The sequence below is a fragment of the Anas platyrhynchos genome, chromosome 30 (assembly GCF_047663525.1).
Source record: "Anas platyrhynchos isolate ZD024472 breed Pekin duck chromosome 30, IASCAAS_PekinDuck_T2T, whole genome shotgun sequence".
Taxonomy (NCBI): Eukaryota; Metazoa; Chordata; class Aves; order Anseriformes; family Anatidae; genus Anas; species Anas platyrhynchos.
In genome coordinates this window covers 1,667,381-1,689,416 of record NC_092616.1, presented here as the reverse complement: position 1 = coordinate 1,689,416, position 22,036 = coordinate 1,667,381, and the positions used below count along the sequence as shown (strand labels likewise).

Genomic DNA, 22,036 nt, shown 5'->3' with positions numbered 1-22,036 from the left:
AGATCGTGGAGTAAAGAAACAACCACAAAAAGAACTTGTGGGTTACTTAATCAATTTAAAGAAGAGGACAGGACAGGATGTACCTACAGGCCAATTGCTAGCCAAGGGCACAGCGCTGCCCCCTCCTCCCCCAAACCCCTCAGGCGCCCCAGGGCTGCCTCACTCCCCAAAGGAAACACTGTATGAGTAGGCCCCAACCCCAGCCATTTAAATTGCTCTACCAGTCCCTGTTCGGTGTTGTGTGACTGTCACGCAGCTGCTGCTTGGCCTGAGGCGGTGGAGGCATCTGGGGGTCAGGAGCTGAGGAGGAAAAAAAGGTGGTGTGAGCCCGAGCCTGGCCCCTCTGCCTCAGTGCTAGGAAGTCCTGAGCCCTCTGTGATTCCCAGCACCGCCAGTCTCCTCGGAGTTTTTGCTACTGTCTTCCATATAACATATTAGGATACATATTTGGACACATATTTGGCAAACCTGTTTTCAATGGTTTGTGGGGACAGGACAAGGGGCAATGGCCACAAAATAGAGCAGAGGAAGTTCTGCACCAACATGCAAAAGAACTTTTTCATGGTGAGTGTGACAGAGCACTGGAACAGGCTGCCCAGGGAGGTTGTGGAGTCTCCTTCTCTGAAGGTATTCAAGGACCGTTTGGATGTCTACCTGTGCAACCTGCTCTAGGGAACCTACTTTGGCAGGGGGGTTGGACCCGATGATCTTTCAAGGTCCCTTCCAACCCCTGCAGTTCTGTGATTCTGTGATTCCCAGATCTTTTTTCTTGCCCTTTTTGAAGACCAGGGTCACATTGGCTATCCTCCAGTCTTCAGGCACCTCTCCCATTCTCCAAGACCTGTCAAAGATGATAGAGAGCAGTTCTGCAATCATCTCTGCAGCTATCTCAGCCCACGTGGATGCATCCCATCAGGGCCCATGGATTTGTGTGCGATGATCCCAAACAGACACTCTGGGACCACCCCGTCCTCAATCAGAGGGGAGCTCTGTATTTCCCAGACTCTATCTCCTCCTTCCAGGGTCCAGGAGTCCCAGGGAGGAGTCTTTGAAGCAAAGACTGAAGCAAAGAAAGCATTCAGTATCTCTGCCTTCTCAGCAACCCCTGTTACCAGGACACCCCCCTCGTTCAGCAGGGGACCCACATTATCCCTAGTCTTCCTTTTACATTTATATACTCAAAAAAACCCACCTTCTTATTATTCTTTATCTCCTTTGCCACCTTGATCTCCAGCTGGGCTTTAGCCTTCCTCATTGCATCACTGCAGGCCCTGACAACACTCCTATACTCCTCCAAAGAGGACAGGCTCTTTTTCCACATTTCATAGACCTTCTTCTTCCTTTTGATCTTGTTGATGAGTTCTTTGCTCATCCACACAGGTCTCCTGCCTCCCTTCCCTGATTTCCTACTTTTAGGGATGCATGGATCCTGAGCTTGGAAGAAATGCAGTTTAAATGTTGCCCAGCTCTCACAAGCACCCTTGCCTTCTAGCAATCTACCCATGAGATACCCCCCAGTAGGTCCTGGAAGAGGTAAAAGATGGCTCTCTGAAAGTCCAGGGTAGCAATCCTACTTTTAGCGTTACTTCTTCCACCAAGTTCCATCTTGAACTCCACCATCTCACGGTCACTGCATCCCAAGCAACCCCAACCATCACATCCCTGAAAAGCCCATCCTTGTTGGTAAGAACAAGGTCCAGAAGCACCCAGTGCCTCGTCGGCTCCTCCACCACTTTCTTTATACAGACACCTGTCTTCTCTGTATTTTAACACATTCTTCATGCAAAACTGGGGAAAAAGAGGATAGCTTTCACCCAATAAACCTCCTAGCTGGAGCCTTGCTTGAAACTGTACCGAGGGCTGAACCAGGGGAGCCAGAAACTTGTTAGCTGTGGCGAAAAACCTGCCCCTGCCCTCTTCCACTGCCAGTGATCCTCAGACTCCAGTGACATTTAGCCCGGCTCCCTTTAAATGCCAGGGCAGGTGTTGCTGCTTGGCAAGGAGGGCAGCAAGCTCTGGATAGGCAGCCTCTGGGGCTACTTCTCTGCTTTTTCCCGAAAAGTGTTCAGGGCTGCAGGGTTTGAAGCGCAACCCCCTGCTGCCCTCCCAGCACTGCCAGAGCACCACGGGTCTGGCTAGTGAATGCTCCTCAGTGTTTCCCTCCTTCCTTGCTGTGTCTTAGGCTCTCTGTAGCATATCTGAGCAATCAGTATGAAGTCTGATCTGTCTTTTCAGACCAGCAATCTCTCTATTTATGTCTGCGCTGATCCCAGTTTCTGGGCTGCAGTCGTTCTCAGACACCTGCTGTTTCTGAAGGGATCTAATGCCAACACCTCCAGGAATCCAGAGGACAACAGACTTAAAGGATTTGAAAAATTGATCTCCACGCAAGCAAGCTCTTGCAGTGATAAGGCATGGCCACACAAATATCCACCTCTGTTCCACACCCAGACCATGAGTGCATTTTGCGTAAGTGCCATTGAGGTCCCACATGTGCCAACCCCTGTGCTCCTACATGATTTCCCATCTCTGGTCTCTCCTAAAGTAGCCACAGGGCTTTGAGAAGGTGGAGTTGGCCCCCTCCCACCAACCGAAACAGCCCTTTGCCTTAAAAATGCATTAAGCATCTCCTGCAAAAGAGAATCTGCCTTCTTCCTACCTGAGCATTTATTATGGTCAACAAACACTCTCTTTAGATTATGCCTTATCCTCAGCTGGATTTTGCCTAGTTCTTCCCTGTCTCTCTTCTTCTTTTGACACAATGCCTTCAGAGCAGGGATGAGGGAGCATCTGCAATTTCTCTACAATACCACTTATTTCTAATGCCTGCTTGTACTTGGTTTGTTTTGTATTGTTTGTTTGTTTGTTTGTTTTTGCTTGTTTTGTGAAAGAGTGGGGAGAGGCATAGGAAGAAGGCACTAAAGTGCCTTCGTCCCTGGCTATTTCAAAGCAATGCTCAGTGAAGGCACTTCCCAGATGCCCGTTACCAAGTCCCTCAGTCTTCCAAACATGAAAAGGAAAGCAGAACCCAGAGGATTTGTGAGGTCACCCAGGCAATCCCCCCCCCCCCCACACACACACACATACCTCTTTCCCTCCCCACCACCAGCAGCTCTTCCCAAAAACACTTCAGATGTTTGTTCAACATGTTGTTAAAAACCTGCAGTGATGGAGACTCCACTTCTGAGGCAACCTATTGCAGGGTTGCGTTCTCTCTCCATTAGGAAGTTTTTTTTAATGTCTAACCTCAATCTTTCTTCCTATGTTTTAAACCCATTATTTCTCATGTTATCCCCATGGACAAGGAGACCACTTTACTGCCTTTCTCTTTGCAATTCTCTCTCATGTACTTGAAGGATACATTTCTCTTTACAACCTTGCTTGAAAATAGAACATTGCCATTATCTCTAGCAAACAGATGGGAGCAGAGCAACTAAGGCTGGGGTTTCTTGCTTAATTTTTGATGCCTGAAAGTTACAAGTCTAAATTAGTTGTGTGGTGTTCACTGTGGTATTGAGCACAGATTTCTGCAGCTGGCATCCCTCAATCTTGCTTTAGTGCTCTGTGATGTTTTGCTTCCCCATCACAAAATTTTTGTTTCAGGATAAGATGAGGTTAAGGATAAGGATAAGGTGCTGCTCTCCAAAATGTATCTGAATCTCTAATCCCAAAGCACTCATCACCACTTACAAGGGTGGTGAAGGGGCTGTACCGAGGGATGCATGCACAGCAGTGCTGTGACAGTAAGCATCATATGCTGCACAGCATCTGGAAGAGACATCCTTGGGTGAAATATCAATTTTGGATGCTTCTCAGGAAAAAATGTTACTTTCAAGTTTACTTATAATACTGTCTTTCAAGTGCAAAGTGACTGCCTCATTTACCCAGAGCAAACAGCACATATTGGTTGCATCTTCCTTTTAATTTTAGCACTAAGTTTGTGTTATGTTTGAGTTTTGGCAGGGGCATAAAATTGTAACAAGTAGGAGATAAAACTCAATTAGTTTGGAGAAGGGGAGATATATATTTGTTTCCAATTGGGAAAAAAAAAAAGTTTGATTCTAGTACATATTGTAAATTCAAGGTGTTAATTGGAAAAAAATGAGAACACAAATATTTCAGTCTTTAATATTTGTGTTAACCTGGCACTTTGAGAAGAAACAAGCTTCAATTATCTTTTTTTTTTTTTTCATTTGAAGTGATATTTCATTTCAAAACTTCCTTCAATTAGACTTTTATTAACAGAAAATCAGTCAAGAAATGCCAGAATTGTATAAGACATACTCAGTTCATTTCTAAACCACATTTTATTATTATTATTACTTTCAATTTATTTATACTTTGGCCAGTTTTTCTCTTCTTCCCACAGAATCATCAGCCTACCAGGCAATAGCTTTTGTGCCCAGCTCATTACAGGTGTGCGCTGGATCCTGTTGCAAAGGGAATTTTAGCCCTTGACAAAGGGGAGCAGGAAAGTACAGGGCTGACATGTTGCCCAAGCTTCCAGAGAACTGCCCTATTTGGGCTGATAAAACCTTACAACTGCCTCTTTCAAAAATCCCAGCGTGTCACCAGTTGCTCTTTCCTGAACCTGAACAAAGTAAAACCAAACCCTAATTAAAACAAACAAACAAACAAACAAACAAACAAATAAATAAGAAGGAAGAGATGCAGAGAGGGGGAGAAAAAGCATCCTTTGAGATGGAATAGTTTGTTTTGACATTCTTTATTTTGAGTAGGGCTTTTCTTTAAAAAAAAAGTATATTTTTTAAAAAAATAGGGAAAGCCCATTTAGCATCAAAGTAAATGAAAATCTCCAAGGTTGTGCTGTACCAGTGGCAAATAGAATATTCCTACTCAAACAAAACTTATTTTCTTTTCTCTTCTCAAGCAACAACTCATTGCAGTTTAGCTCAAAGTCTCAATAAAACAGACAAAAAATAATTGAGCTGGAAAAATCTGAGCCAGCTCTGCTTGTGAACTGGAGGACCCTTGCCAACGAAACTGTGCAGGATGACAGCTCTAGAGTTCAAATACCTCATCCATTTTTCTCTATTGGTGCATGACAATCTCCTCTGAATCCTGGGACCACTACTTTCCACTGTGGGATTTTAATTTGGGTCTGAGAGCAGTGGTGAATCCCTTTCCCAGAACCTTGCCAGGGTTGCCTATCCTGTGTTGTCTCTGGCAAGCTGCCATGGGAAGAGATAGGTGCGCATTTGTTGGCGCCTGCCTCCATCTGCTATCATGACACTCTGCCTCATTCCAAGTCTCCTGACTGTTGTATGCAAAGCTGCATGATGCTTTGTGTACCAAGCAAATCTGGTTTAGCAGGGCAGCTTGCAAACTCAATGGGCTCTTGTTACCCAGCCAACCTGCTGCACTGGGAACATTGCCAATGAAGTGGGATCAAGGTAGCACATTTTGATGACTGAGTGACAGCTCAGCATCCCACCAAGCATAACAATTTGTGGTGTAGACATCTGGCTGTACTGGATGTGAGTACTGAAGAACCAGGACTTGGTAGCAAGAACTTGTGTCTCATTTTGGGTAACTTTCCAGATCCAACATGGCTAACATGGAGTCCATTGCCATGGCAGGACATCTCTTTTAATGTGATTCTATGCAGTTACCAAAATAATTGGGATGTAAAGCAGAGCAGTATCTTTCTTTTCCAGAATAAGGCCCAGAGTGCTTGGATAATATTTTCCTTCCTCTGGGAATGAGAATTGTCTCCAGCACCTTCAAGCAAGCGTAGTACTTGGCCCCTTGCAGAGTTTTACATGGCTGTTTAGATCCATATGAAATAACTCTTGAAGGCAACCAGCCCCTGAGATTTGTGTCTTCTAGGATGGATTGTGATGAGCTTCAGAGCCTGAATCATCTCTTCCAGTACCACACTGACAAGAAGCTGTCCTTGTGTCCTCTGCAACAGAATCCTTCCAGATGATCGTGAAAAGAACCATGTGCCTGATTTCCACAGCTTCTTGAAATTGTACATGGTAGTGACAAATATCCTTATTTTTTTCCCGTCTTAGTATCAAAGATGTGTCCTCTTTCGATTCTGTGTTTGGCAGTTGGAGTAAAGTTCTGGAAGACATATGAAGGCTACACCTCATGTCCAAAAAGGTACCACACTACCTGTTTTCAAGTGTTGCTGCAAATGACAACAGACTGTCAGAAGCAATTCATTGCTCACAAGGAAAAGAGCTCACATGTAGTGAGAAGAAACACAGACATCATCCAGGAGAGTGAAGTCCTCTGTAGTTGTCATCAGTGCTCAATCAAAGCAAGTATCATTTGTAAATCTATAAATATTCTTTGTATTCAACCCATTCTGTACTAAAGTGGGAGAAACTAATTTGACCAATTTTAACACATACCACAGGTATCTGAGCAGAAATGAAAAGCAGATTGCACCCTAACGTCTCTAAAGAGAAGTCAGTCACCTTTACTAGCAAATTCTTCAGGCTACATGCTCAACCCAGACAGGAACATGGTGCTACAAAATAAGAAGACAGTCTGAACTGGAAAACCCAAATGAGAACCAGATATGCCTTCACCTGTCAGTCAAATCTTGCAATCTTCAATCAAATATCACAACCTGGGATTGACACAGGAAACACCATGAGAGACCAGTTTCTCCTATGGACACTACACCTGAAATATATATGCTATGACCCCATCAACACCATGTATAATAACCACGCAAGAGATCCTATGACAACCATTGAAATGAGGAACAGAGGGATGCGTTCCCACAATATTTCAGTGTCTGCAATTTGGTCACCACATAGGCCAGAAATATGATACTGGGGAGGTGTGTTTGTCTGCCTACCTAACACCTTGGGAAGGTTTACAAATGAAGATTTAAATCTCTTATGCAGCATCTTGGTCTTCTGGAAGCAGGTGAAAGGTTTGCTTTTGACATTGTACTTTTTAAGTACTATTTAAACCTAAGATGACAACTTTTTCAGAGAATATGGAAAGGTAACATCCAAAGGTTGTCTGAAATCCAAAATTGGGTCTAAAGTTCTCTTCTTAAAACACAAACTGTGAAATGATCCTTGACAGGACCATGAAGTACTTGGTGTTGTGGCTGCTCTCCTCCTCTCGCAGTCATTCCTGAACCACTGTCCTCTTCTTATGGGCATTAACTGAGATGGTGGCACCTCCTGGGCATTGCTTGTGGTACAGATACCCATAGTGACATCCCTCTTTGGGATGGCTGGTCCAAGCTTGGGATGGTAACAAGTTATTGGGTTCAATGCTTCTTCTCCCTGCATGGCCACACCACATAGCTGTGGTGTTTGGTGATTCATGTTACTCCCATCCAGTGGCAGCTGTGGAGAAAGGAAACGTGACACTGACATGATACTTGCTCCTCCCGTGACAACATTCCATTCTGTCTGGCTTTGGGGGAGGAGGGGGTGAAAGGGGTAATCCACAGTTAAAAGGTTGTGATCTCCTTTTCCTCAGGAAGAAGAACTTTAGCACTCTTCCCTTTCATCTTTTCAACATCACCACCCCCTTTCCCTCTGGAGGAAACAACATTCAAAAGATTCAGTCTGATCTTATTAATGCTTTGACACTACCACAACATTCCAGGCTAACACATCACGGCCTTACTTCAACCGTGTCCCTGAAATGCTCTGTTGAGAAAGCATCAAGCACATCAAGACTTAACTCCTCCTAGGATATACATTACCACACGCACTCTGCCTTTCACCTCCTCAGTGGGCGTCAGGACCTCACCTATGGACCTCAAGCTGCAGAATAGCTGAACCTTCAGAAGGAAGTGGAGAGATGGACTGCCTACTGGCTCTAGCATTTGCTGGGGGAGTGTCTGGCTGTTCTTGCCAGAAGCAAAAGATGCTCTGCATGGACCTGTTAAAAAAGAGCAAGTCTGGCTGTAAATATGCATTTCACCATGGCCACGCTGCTTACAAATGCCATTGAAGAGCAGTGACTTCTCACAAACATGCATACAGAAAGAAGAGAACTCTCCTGATATAAACCAAAAATGGATAAAACTTATCCCCAACCAATTATTTCCCTGGAATCAACATGACAAGAATTTGAAGCTGTAATTGTGTGTACCACATTGAGAACAATCCAAACCAGTATTACTTCCATGAGGAGGTCCTGCCAACGCCGCTCAGAGAAGAGCCTCCCAGATACCATTGAGGAAAGGAGTTGTAGCCTCCACTGTTGCAGTTACTTTAACAAGGTTGAGAAAGAGCTATTGTGACACCCCTTGAAAGGTTCCCACCACCTGTCATTGTGATCCCTATGGTATAAGAGGGGAGCAGAGCAGTATGAACTCTCCTGGGTCATCAGCCAAGATCAGTGTTGGTGGCCAATAGAAAGAAGTCTGAAGGACAAGTGTGTTTTTTCTATAGCTTATTAGCTTCAGAAGAGGTGAAGCTGCCTTCCTGCTCTTCCTGGCAGGTTGCTGACATCATCCAGTTTGTTGTTATGTGGCAGAGGTCCCAAAGAGTATAAAAGAATCCAGAATGTGCCCAGAGCCCTAAGGCATCCTTCTCTGCTGGAGATCAAGTAATCCAGATGTTGATATGGCCATCAGCAGTGAGATGGAGGAGATGGGAGGCCAGTCAAGATGCTAGTAGCTATTACTGCTGTGAAGAGAGTTTTTCCTCAAGAACATAATGACCCATCTCTCACCTCACCTGGAAAACATGACAGTGATGGCAAGCCAGATCCCAAGCCAAAGAGATGGAAATAAATTATTTGACCAAGCTGAATGGACTGGTCATGGAATAAGTTATAAAAGTTGGCTTTCATGTGGTGTGTTTGTTACCTTCCCGTCCCTTTACAAATCCAGTCAGGTAGGAATCCCTTTGTCTTGACCAGACTACCTCACTTCAGGCAGGCTTGTTATGTACTTAACCTAAAACAAAACTTCCCTGAGTTTGGTCATAGCAAGTGACATAGGTGAGCAGTTTTAATATCTGCTGGTGTTCAACCTATAGATAGTGGTCTTGGTGACTGGTCACCAGCACTGAGACAAGATGTCCATGGCCCACCCAGCTCAAACAACTGTGGCTACTGTAGAACTTCCCAGTCTGTGACAGTATAGGGAGCCTACCCAAGTTTTTGACTGGAATCAAAACCATGTTGCACAGTTCCTCTGACACTCAGATGAATCAGGAGGAATAGAGGTGGTAGCTAAAGTTTTTCTGTCTCCGTGGGACAAAGAGGTCATGTGCATCTTGCCTAACATTATGCTCTGATGTTCAATTTGTCCTCTCTAATCTCACATGTGATATCTGTAAGCTCTGGGCCAACAATGTTCTTCGTTCTACTCCAAAGTAGCTGTTGCTACTCATTGTTTCTCTCATTGATGCCTGTTGGTCATGTACAACTAACCATATGAAATATTTTCGCGTGAAATGCCTAATTGTCCATGCTCGCTGGCTTCCGATTCTTCCTGTATGCTGAATATGAAAGAAACAGTTCTATTTTCAGCTTTGAAACACTGGCAAGAAATGCAGTATATGTTATCTGCATTACAAATAGGTAACAGAACAGCCCCTAATCCTGGACCTCCTTTTCAGTCTGCATATATAAAGGATTGCAAACTTTAGTGCTTAATCTAGTATCCTAGTCACCTGTCAGCCACTCTTCCAAACGCAAATAAGGTGGAACAATAGAGAAGCTTTTTCATGAGAAAGCTTTATGTAGGCTGGATTCAGTAACATCTATGTTTAAAGTCTGGAGTACTTATTCTATCAATTCTCTTCTTTCTCCCCTTCTGAATTTTATTTTCAAACAGGGAGAAATCTTTTTCAAGGTCATGGAGAGGTTATGTTTTAAGATGTTTCCAGTGCATCACTTCAGGCTAAGTTAAAATTCCCTTAATGATCATAGTCCTGTCTTTACTGGGATTCATTTCTTCTGTTATCTTTATCTTATACCTTTCTGAATTCTATTAGAGCTCTGATGCTGCTAATGTAGCATGATACCAAGGACAGAAGACACTTTTCTCCCTCTTTTTTTAAAAACAAAAACACAAACACACCTGTAACAGTTGTTGTCTCTTTTCATCCTTTTCCCTTTGCTTTCTCATGGCTTCTAACTGACAGAAACGAGTCTCATGGCTTCTAGCTGACAGAAATGAGCTGCTTAGCTTTCTGATCAGGATACTGGAAAAAAAACAAACAAACAAACAAAAAAAAAACAATTCTCTGTATTCTGTAGGAAGCTACATATGTTTGTGTGTACTAGGAAACAGTTCTTTTTCCAGTACAATGGATTCCTTTAGTTTCCATATGTCATCTTTCAAGTTTTAACTGTAGAATGGGGCTAAAGCACCACACCACCCCCTTCACAGGATGCAAACCCAAAGACTTGACTACATTCAACAATTAAGGGCCTGTGGCACTATGCTGTGGGAAGATGATTAACTGTAAATGAGGAGCAAATACATTGAGCCTTCCTCCATGGTGTCTACTGTTCCAATCTAACTTTCCTTTCTCATCACAAAATGCTTTGATTGCAGAACCACAGTCTGTCTAGCTGGTGAAATGCCTTTGGAGAGGAGAAAGATGATGTGCACTAGTAAATAATGATGAGAGATGAGTGTACCTGAGGGCTAGCCAGGACGCAAAACTACAAATTAATTGAACAGGTGGAATTTGCATCCCCAGAGACATGTACATGAAACAGCCTACAACAAAATTAATTACTACTGAAAGGCCAGGGACACCCCTTGGATAACCTGGGATATGTTTCGGCTTTCCTCTGGATTTGAGGCCTTCACTGAAGAGACCCTGACTCCACTCTCATGCTTATAACAGGAGTTGATGACATTCTATTTATAAGGACAGAATATAACACAGATAAATTGTCTCTGTATTAGCTAAGGTTGTGAAGCAAAGTCACTGGATGACAGGTTGTAATGACTATTTATTACATAGGACAGTTGCCAGGGCCCTGCTTGAGGTCCCTCAAGCACTGTCACTTCAGGACCTGTATGAGCTGCCATCCAGCCCAGCATGGAGCAGACCCAACCAGAAATGTCTTGTGAGCACTGCTGAGAGCTTCCCAAAAAGGCTCTTGTTGCTCCCACAGCAACTCCAAACCATTTGTCCATCTTCCCACTCTGCCCATGCTTAAGACAATCCTCTGCTGGGATTGTTCCCTTCTTGGACTTTGGGTCCCTTCCAAGCTGTGGTGAGCATCAGGGGCATCCATCTAATGTGTCTCTTTAGTAGCTCTCCCAGCTTTCCAGGGTTCACTTTCTCCATGAGCTTTCATTCCACTAGCTTTGATGGGACACAAATGCAAGTTAGTTATATGCTCAAAGGCTCTCCTGACTTTTCTATTTAAGATCATGTTCCCCTCCCATCCAAAGTTTGGCTTTGGCCAGTTTGTCCCAGCAGTGATCAGAAGAACCACTGGGTCAGTAACTACCTATTCATGGTGAATCCATCCCCACCAGGAAAAGTCAGTGGTTGTATTGCTCACTGGTCTGGAGTTGCAATTGCTAAAAGTTTGCTGCTACTGCCAGGGCAGTGTGTTTTGGGTATTGCCAGACATACTCAATAGGAGCAGTCTTCTTGCTTCACTCATTAAAAAAATGATGTGGGAATAGAGGAAACTTCACGTCTAAAACCCTGCAAGTACCTGATAGAAACTTCTCATTTAGAATCATAGAATCTTCTAAGTTGAAAGGGACCCATAAGGATTATCGACTCCAGTTTCTGGCTCCACACAGGTCTACCCAAAAATTCAGACCATGTGACTAAGAGCACAGTCTAAACGCTTCTTAAACTCCAACAGGCTTGGTGCCATGACTACGTCCCTGGGGAGCCTGTTCCAGTGCGCTACAACCCTCTCAGTGAAGAACCTCTGGGTGGAAGTTAGCACAACTCTAATGAGAAGGAATGCAAAGTGATTTTTAACCGGTTTTCTGTTTCAGTAAGTTCTATTAACATTGCTTCTGCAGGTGTTTATCTCTCCTTGTCTTAAGGGCTACTGATGATGGACCATTTCCAAGCTCCCAAACACCTTACTCAAGTGCTTCATTAACGCATCTACAATGCTTTTTTTACACAGTCAGAATCTTCTATCACTGCAGTTATGGAGTATGTCATCCCTGTCCTCTCTCCAGAGGCTTCCTGATGTATTTTTAGACCCTTCTGCTCTTCTCTCAGCTCTTTTTTTCTGTAAATTTAGGAGGTCAAAGGAAATCCATTTATTTTATGATTTCTTCTTCCTGTGACCAGAATTTCTCTGCATACAAATGTGCATTAATGTTCTTCTATCCCTATCTTAAATGCTTTACCTTGATCTGCCTTTGCCCTTATCCTGGTTCAATAACAAGCAGTGTCCTACACTTGTCCCCAGGCCAATGACAACTCCTGTTGCTTCTTTTCTAAATAATGTTCTCTCATCACATAGCAGAAATAACATAAGCACAAGTATAGTCACAAAATACAAATGAAGAGGATAATGCAATTTCTAAATTTAGTGATAGTCATCAAGACTATATTGGTAATATTATGGTGTTCTATATCTCAGTTGTTATGTAGCTACCATTACCACTGGTGCGGAATATTAACCTGCTCCTGTAATACATGAGAGAATTTGTACCTAGAACTATGCTAACATATCCACTTATGATGTGTATGTAGCCTGCCCTTTCAGTTATTTGCACTCTGCATCCTCTAGTAAACTCAGTGAGTGAATAAAAAACAGAAAAACAAGGAACCTGATAACCTTACATGATGCTGTGCTCCAAAGTAAAGCAGAAAGTAACCATGTTAACCTTAACTTTTCTGTTAAGATTATTAAAACATAAAGACAGATTGCCTGTCCTTTGACATGCTTACAGTTCTATTATGCTCCCTATGCGTTGCTGAGGCTAGAAGCAAAACTGTAACCAGCTCGTGGTGGGTCACTGACACCAGTAACACCAACAAAAGAGCCTGAAGACAGAGAAGAAAAGCAGAGCCAACATCATTATATTTTGAGATGGGCAGCTATGCAATGGTTTGTAGAAGCTGGCAAATGTAAATTCCCAGAGCCAAGGAGAGGAAATTATCTGCACTGTTAAATAGGCATATTATAACCTGCTAACTACAGGACAGCATCCAAATTATGTCAAGACAAGGATATTAGCCAGTTAAATGCCAGTATCAGGAACAGAGATTTCATGAAGACAGAGGAAGAGTTAGACATGCCATTAAATCTCTCTAAAATAGAGTTAACAATTACAGAACCACAGTACCAATGAGATTTGTGTATGCTTTAAACAAAGAAGTGCAGTGTGGGCAACTTGGTTGCTGACTGACGTCCTCAATATTAAGCAAGAAATGTGTCTCAGGTACTGAGGGTCATCTGCAGCATAGCCCTTTTGGACAGGCTGTGCTTCAGTGCAGAAACAGATTTGGAGTCACAAGTCACAGGACAAGCGGTCTGCATCCTCCAGGTTTCCCAGCTTTTAGATCAGTGAACTTAAGCACGACTAAGACAGACACACAGACATGCTTCCTGAACTTTCTCCATGGGACATAGCCACCAAGGGTGCATAAGAAAAAGAAAATTTATACAGGAGACTTACATGGAAAAGGAGGAACAGTCCACTTGTGCAAAAGTAAATTGGGAAAAATTACATGATGCAGAGGAGAAATTAGAGTAGTAGCCAGTAAGGATGACTTGTCTTAATCATCCCATATTAGCTCAGTGAATCAGAAAATCATGGAAAGTCTGCCAAAGAATATACTGCCCAAACCTCATATCAACTGCTGTGCTACATAATATTTAGCTGCTTGGACAGTAAAATGCATTGCTTCACATAAACCATGCCTCCCAGAAAATTACAATCTTTTATTTGTCATTCCAAGGTGGGTGTGTGGGGGAGAGGATTGGAAATAAATGCTTCAAACGCTCTCTATTGCAAGCAGGGCATTAGTTTCTCACTACATAAATCCCACAACTGTGAATGGAAAGAAGGATTATTTACAGTGCCTCTTCCTTGATGAACACCTCCTAGAAGGGGTGGGGAAGGTGTTTCTTCTTCATCACGTCTGACCCTTGCCTTGTGTGCATATGGTAGGAATGAAAAGTGGGAGATCCTTGAAAGAAGAGGAAAAAATATGTTTTCCTTTGAGATGTCTTTCCAGGGCCATGCTGACAAATCTTCAGTGCTTTTCTTATGAGCTCTCATTGAGCCCTTAACAAATGCAGCTAGGAAAATGGATTCCTCCACAGGTTCAAAGCCACAGGGGTACCTGTGTTTGAGAAGCCCCCACTGACTAGTGGTCAGGCACTGGAATGGCCTGCCCAGGGAGGTGCTGGAGTCACCATCCCTCATGGTGTTCGAGAAGTGCCTGGACGAGGTGCTATGATATATGATTTAATTGCTTAGTGGGTAGTATTGGTGATAGGAGGATGGTTGGACTAGGTGATCTTGTAGGTCCTTTCCAACCTTGTGTTTCTATGTTTCTAAGATTCTATGATTCTAATTCAGGAAAGGAGCTTTCCAGGTGCTTGGACTGAGCTCTGACACCTGCCTATCCTCCCCTGTATGCCACTATATACAGCTGAGCCCAGTATTTATCTCTGTATTACAAGCACTTCCTTGAAGCACTCATAACCACTGGTGTAAAATTGCTTGTCTTGTCTGCTCTCAAAAATGCTTGTCACCAGAGGAGCCAACCATGGAGCCTGAATTTCCGAAACCTCATTGCTTGTAACTTCCAGAGGAACTCAACATGGAGAATTGGTCTGTGGGCACGATAAATAGTGCTGGTGTAGAAGAAAAAGGAAGCTCTTGGCAATTGCTCTTGCCTTTCTGAATGTTCCTACTTGGGCCTTCTGCCCGGGCATCTTCAAGAGTGTTCACAGTTCCCCCTTGCAGCATGTGTGTATGTGATTGCAGGGAGAATTGCTGCAAAACTAATTGAAGTATCCAATGTGCCCAACTAATTGAAATATGAGAGATCCCGTGTGCTCAAAGGCTCATGAGCCTTGCCAGCTCCATATAGTGCCTTCCATTCATGAGCAACCTCACCCAGCCTGTGTGCACGTGTAGCTGGGATTAGGATCTGTTCAGCTGAAAAATTTGCATTTTAGAGAAAAAGGCCATTTCCAGCACAGGGATATGATCTGAAAGGGAATCCCTCATGGCACAGAGTCCATGTGTATGTTTGGGTATTTTATAGCATGGTTTTGACCACTTGTACCCATGAAGGCTGTGTTCCAGGAGGCTTGTGTGGATACCTGCTAGCGTAGTGTTGTTCAGGATGTTTGTATGGTGGGGATCCCTGCTGTACATACATGAGCACTGGAGAATGTTAATCGCACTGAAAGCCCAAGAGATTAGGACCACGCTAGAGGCAGAGGAATAAACCCACACTTGCTTTACCACCAAAGTGGTACTGCGTTTTCCTCTGCAATCACTCCAAAACCTTTCCCCCCTGGCTTCTGCTCTCCCACCAGCCTACAAGAGCCCCCGTGGCCAAGCCCTGAAGGCTGCTTCTTCCTATGCTTAGCATGGGACAGGCATGGAGGGGAAAAATGATTAGAAAATGTTTAAGAGGAAAATGTGTTTTCTTCCCCTTTCTTCTCTTTCCCTTCAAACCAAAGTTTCAATTTGAGTGAGTGTAATCCACTTCACGACAAAAGTCTAAATGAATCACATGGACTTCCTAGCTTAGTTTCAACAATGTTAACATATTTTGTTTTTGGTAGGTAAAACAGACCATTCACACTTATTGCTTTAATCCATTTTATTTTCAGCATGTTGCTGTACATATTTGTACAGTGTATATACATATCTGATGGCATTTTATAATTACAGAAGCATCTAATGTATATGTTGCCTTCAGGGGGCAGTGGCGACCTGGTTCAGGAACGGCACGGCGACCAACCCCAGGCCGCTCGGTCCATCAGCTCACAGACACCAATGTGGTGGATGGCAAATGGCGTTTCTTGTCGAGTCACATGGGCTTATATACCCGAGGCCCATAGCGTCACTTCCGCTTGCTTACATCACAGGCCACACGCTACTGTCCATCAAGGGAGGGGCTCCACCTTTCCGTACATCGCGACATCTTCCGGCCGCCAGACCCTAACTACCCACATTTCCCCCCTCCCTATGCACACCCAAATTAGCTAACATATAACAATCTTAAGATGTAGACATCATAACTTAACTAAAAAACATAGGGCACAATAACCAGGAGAAAACTAAGAGGTAACTGGTAACCCTGAGTAAATACACTCTTAAAGTAGTTGTTGGTGTTCTACCAACATAATGTTAACTTTCTCTAACCAACTTTTAACAAACAACACAAGCATATTTAGTATACAAGGTCCAAAGATAAGATCACACAAACGCATTGCAGCCCCCCACCCACGGAGGCCGCTTCGCTGGTGTCTGGATTCTGCCAGTGTGGAACTCTCAGGCTTAGACAGGATGCCTGCTGACTTATTGTCTTCTCATGTCGCTGGGGTATACAGATTACGGGGGTGCCCGATGATCCATTCCTGTGAACAGAAACTCAGTTTTCATTAGTTTTGTTCTGAAGTTGGGGCGTCGGCTGTTTGGAGCTTCTCTGGACGTACGAGTTGCCATACCTTTGTGGGCCCTCAGGCCCTGGACTTGCACCTGGGGGGTGATCACTGTTGGGTCCATACCCATTAGCCGCTGCAGGCTGGAGCCATACAGTGTGTGATCCGTCCCAGTTACTTGGGCCAGTTGTCTCATACAGTTGTCCCCCCATTCTCGTTTAAAAATGATCATCCCACCCCCGTCAAAGATCAGTCTACAAGTTTGTGTTATATCAAACGGGAGCATGTTGTCTCCCCTGACAACACCATCTATGAGGGTGGAGACCATTGCAGAATGAAGCCCTTTATCCACAATGGCTTTAACAATCGCTTGTACATCCTTAGGGTTTGTTGGTGAGTGAACCCTCTGCCCCCCGTCTGTCACCCAGACCAGGAACGCTAGCACGGCCGATAGAGCTAAGATGGTGCACGCAATCTTAATTTTCCTCCAATCTGTGAGAGGAATTTCTCTGCCTCGCGGTGCAGCTTTATTTCGGATGGGGATATTTTGGCTATCTGTCCCCATTTCCTCCTCCGAATTTGAATCGGTATCTGATCCGGAGTCAGAGCTTTACTGACTGCTCACCTCCGAGTTCCGGTACCCTCCCATCGAGTTCCGGCCCCGCCCCCCACCCCTGCGGGGGGGCCGCTCCCTGCCTCGTGGCTCGCCCCGCCGCCATCTCAGCGAGGCGTTTGCGCCACAGGAGCGTGTTTTCGGATGGCCGTTCCGATCGGCTCTCTGCCCCTCTCTCACGCTTCTACCTCCTCCCCGGTCGTCCCCGCAACCGTTCTCTTTTTCGTATTTCCACTTGTTAGTAAAACCTAACGCTTCATCCCCGTTCCCGCCGGAGGCTTCTTCACCCAATTCTTCGTCTTCTAGTTCAGCACCGTACTGGGGCGCACATGGCCGTGGTCTCTCCCAGATTTCCTCAGGCTCTGGTTCCCCACCGGCACCCCTGGCTTCCTCAGCCGAGCCACCCCACAGCTTCCACAACTTTGATACGACCTTCACAAGGGTTTCCATCTTCCTTGTTGGTCCGGGAGCTTCCTCCCCGCCGGGCTGGTCCCGCCGCTCCGGCCGCCGTTCACCCAAATCAGGAGTTTTCCCGGGTTTCGGCACCACTTGTTGCCTTCAGGGGGCAGTGGCGACCTGGTTCAGGAACGGCACGGCGACCAACCCCAGGCCGCTCGGTCCATCAGCTCACAGACACCAATGTGGTGGATGGCAAATGGCGTTTCTTGTCGAGTCACATGGGCTTATATACCCGAGGCCCATAGCGTCACTTCCGCTTGCTTACATCACAGGCCACACGCTACTGTCCATCAAGGGAGGGGCTCCACCTTTCCGTACATCGCGACATCTTCCGGCCGCCAGACCCTAACTACCCACATGTATACTAAATATCCACTTAATAAATGTACATAATAAAATCATTTAATACTGTATTTAATATAAACTTTTAATAATATACAAAGTCTAGTATGACACAATATAAAAACTTGTTATATTAAAATATAGGTTCATATTTTAGGTTAATACAGAAGTAAAATTCAAATAAGCCCATATCAGTATCTGAAACGTACTTTACAGTTGCTACCTTCATATTGCTTTGATTTTTGTTCTAATTTATTTTACTGCAGACCAAGAAGAGACAGTTTCAGATTCCTCAGCAGGGATCTGTCTGTCCATCCTGAGCCATAGGGAGGTTTTGCCTGGCTCAGCCTCTTCCTGCTTTTTGGTGAGGTGGAGTAAGACCTCAGACCCATGGGAAATGCAGGAAGGAGTGAAGCAGGTACCAAAGTTGGCTATAGGCCTCATGTTGTACCTTGTACAAGAAGCTGGTTTGCATCAAGGAGCAAAAACCCATGAGTTGGGCTTGGCATACTTCAACAAGCAGGTCTTACTGGGCTGTACTCCAGCAGGACAAGAACCCATCACAGACCAGCCTCATTTCCAAGGGAAACCTTCAGGCAAGCCTGTGCAATCAACGTCCCCCAGCTGGAAGATCTCAACTCAGAAGCACCATTTTCAAGGCCCGTCTAGACAGGAGAATGCAAAGCTAGCTCAGCATTGATCTGCTGGCTTTGATAGAGCCGACGAAGGTGCCATGTGCTCTGTAGGCTTGAGTTCGCATCCTGCAGACAGGTGGTCTGACAAATCCTTTTGGCTGCTCTTACCTGGGGAGATGAAATGAACACAGTGACGCCTCCATGTTCTACAGTCCCAGCTGAGTAGAGAAAAGAGGGATTTGGGTTTAAACAGAATTGTCTGTTAAAAGCATCTCTCTGAACAAGAGAACTTGCTCATCCAGTGAGGGATAGTGAACAGCACTGAGAGACATAAATAATGCATAGATTCCTCACATGGAGTTTGGCTCTGACGTGCATTCCTCTGAGAGTCAGTAAATGTTATTTTTCTATTCTCTTTTGTGTTTCTGTTGAATGGTAGGAGGCTCTGGGAGAAGAAAAAGTTGCTCAGAAGCGCCCTGCTGATCTGCTCCTCCTCCTCTCCACTCCACTGCCTTCCCAAAAAATCTGTGTGCTCAAGCAGTGCCCATGAGTGGTATTGGCTCAGCAGTGCTGCCAAGAACCCCTGGAGGGTTATAGTTGCAGCTAGGTTTAGGAAATGGATTGACTTAATGTGTTAAACTAAATGATTTCAGAGTGTATTGTGAACAGGGCAAACTGCAGCTCAGCAGCTGCAGTGCCTGGGACTGCCACCTCCCATGAAAATGAAGCAGAAACATTCAACTGCTGTGGAATGACAGGATACAAAATGTGAATTTCTCTCCAGGCCAATGGAAACACTTCCCTGGAAGCAGGTTTTAAACTCCCTGGAAATGCAGGATACAAAACTCACAGGTGCTGAGCAAGCGCCTGAAATCCTGATTCATTGGTGTGGCCTTCCTGAGTCCCAAAATGCTAATGAGCAGGTCAAAATGCTAAACTGTGAAGACATGTGAGACCTAAAAGGAGTGTCCATGATGCCCTCATGCTATTAAAATAGTTCAGACTGAATTGCTAACAGAGTACCCCCAAAAACCTGGGATTACGTTATGAAACACTTGAATCTGAGTGGATACATCAGTTTTTGAGAGATCCCAAATCCACTTAAAAGGTGCTTGGGATGCTAGTATTTCTCCACATTTTATTTTGTTTGTTTTTGTTGAAAGCACCTTGAAATATTGGACTCTGCTCCCATATTTCTCTTGTGTTGTCTTCATCTCTGTTCTAGTCCTTCCCTTCATCTGGGATTTGTGACCCATGTGTTGTGCTATCCGGATGCAGCATTTCTTCTGTGTTACAGCCACTGTCTGAATCATGTGGATCAGCAAATGGAGAGCAACTCTGTTAAATGCCGTTGTACAGAGTGGTGTCACACTGACATGCATTTCTTCCTCTGTGAAGCATCCTTAGATGACTTCAATTCTAGAGAGTCTGACCTACTTTAAATCCAAGTTGGATTTAATGTCCAAGCAGGGCATTTGAGGACAATGAGATGGAAGTAAAAGATTTTTGCCACCTGAGCCCAGTTTCCTGGTCTCAGGCTCATGTCCCCAACAGGATTCAGAGCCACCTGATGCTGGTGTCCACTCTTCTGTCTACTCCTTGGCATTCCTGACACATCCTCCCCAAGCTGCAGCCTTGGCTTTCACAGCAAAGAAAGGAAAGCAGTCTCTGTTAGTCATTGTATCATTTGCAAAGACATCAAATGGTAGAACTAATTAACTTCAACATGTTTATTGACAGTAATTTTGAATTTGCCTTGCTCTGCATCAGTGAAGTGGATTGGGCTCCCACTACTCACTGAAGAATTCACATAGCCTATGAGTTCGCTTTTGCCACAAATCCTGGATCTTTAGAAGTATCACAGTCAGTCTTGGCTCTGTCTTTCTGTCTTGGCTTTGTCCTTTCTGTCTCACAATACTTCCCAAAGATCTGGGGCTCCTGGGAATATTTTTGTGATGCCAAACACTTCTGAATTAGGTAGTGAGGCCTCACAGGACATCAAGAGTAGCCTTTGAATCGGTACTTTACTTGTGTGTGGTGGTGCTTTGACACCATGTGGAGCAAGCATGGTGGGGCCACCTTTCTGAGCTTGCTGTGTGGGCAGACAAGAAATCTTTTCTCAAGGGCCACTCATCACCATGCAATCAATAGACATTGGTTTGCTTCCATTCTCCATCTCACTGATGGGAATAGCATCCCAGATAATGTCCTTGTGGTAGGAACAGAAGATGGTGAGATGATTCAGTGCAGTGGTGTCTGAGATTGTATTTTGATTTTAAAGCTGTCTCAGCTGGCCATGATTCTCCCTGGGAGTTTCCACTGCATTGGCAATAATTATTCAATCCACATGGTTGTTAGGACTTTCTTGCAAGGCTCCCATTCACAGAGTCTCTTTCTGTCTGACACCACAGGAGGCAGATGCCACATAATATATTCTTGAGTTGTTTCTGAGCTTGTTTCTTCACCTTAAATTGTGTTGGAGGCTGATGGGATGTGGGTTGGCTCTCTGCACCATGCAAACTCCCTGGAAAATGCTCCAGTGAACAAACATTCATTAAAAAGCAACAAATGTGAATTGTAACTGACTGTGTAGAGATGCTGGTGAATTGACAGCATATGCACACAGTCAAAACAAACGATCTGGAACAGGGCAGAGAGAGATGGAAAGCTCTCACATCCCAGTCTGACACACATCTCACAGGTGATGCTGGGGTAGATCCCTCATACTTCCCTCCTGCTGCATTTTCAGCTGCATAAGCCTTTTCCTGCTAACCAGGAGAGATGTTTTCAGCATCCCAGTGAGCTCTAGCAAAGTCTCCCCACCTATATGAATAGCTTTATTGGACTATGTACTGAGCAACCAGTACGGATTTACTTTTCAGTCTCTCTCCTAAGTGGCTTCATTGATTAAGCAGAGCATCCCTCCATTTGCAGCAGTATCAGCCTAGATCTCATTGGCCTGATCCTTAACACCTCCTTTACATCGAGCAAAGCATCAAAGGCTTTCAGTTGTACTAGGTCTGACTGCAGCACCAAGTGGTATTAGCAGGGTCATTGCTGTCCTTTTTTTTTTTAAGTGGAGCTTTTGAGCACAACATCTAGAATTTAAATGGGAACAAAATAGACTCAGTGCAAAATCTCAGTGTGGGCACTAAAATCAAGAAGAAAGGAGGTTGAACTGCACATTCAGCAGTCCTGGAGTTTTTAGATAATATCCCCCAAGTCAACTGAAAGTGAGTCTTAATTAGTCCACATCTGGGACTTGGTTTGCCCTAAATATATTCCCACAGCATTTGATGCCAGAGCTCTAGCTCACTCACCCACTCCCTTCAGGCATCTCAGTGCTTTTTTCACCAGTGTTGATTTGCAATTTAAGCTTGTAACACAACCCTGAGAGGCATGTTTGACGTGGCTTGAGGTTTGCCTGTGAATGTTTCCATACAGC

General features: G+C 44.5%; 1 protein-coding gene across 1 annotated transcript in view; it reads right to left on the bottom strand.

Annotated features, from left to right (window-relative positions):
- Positions 1-217: 217 nt before the first annotated feature.
- LOC113841894 (acid-sensing ion channel 2-like) overlaps positions 218-22,036 on the bottom strand; it is a 40,220-nt gene continuing 18,401 nt past the window's right edge. Inside the window, exons 2-3 of the mRNA XM_038172067.2 lie at positions 1,193-1,429; positions 218-286 (exon numbers count right to left, since the gene is read on the bottom strand). Coding sequence (XP_038027995.1) covers positions 218-286; positions 1,193-1,429 — 306 coding nt within the window. The remainder of the gene's footprint in view (positions 287-1,192; positions 1,430-22,036) is intronic.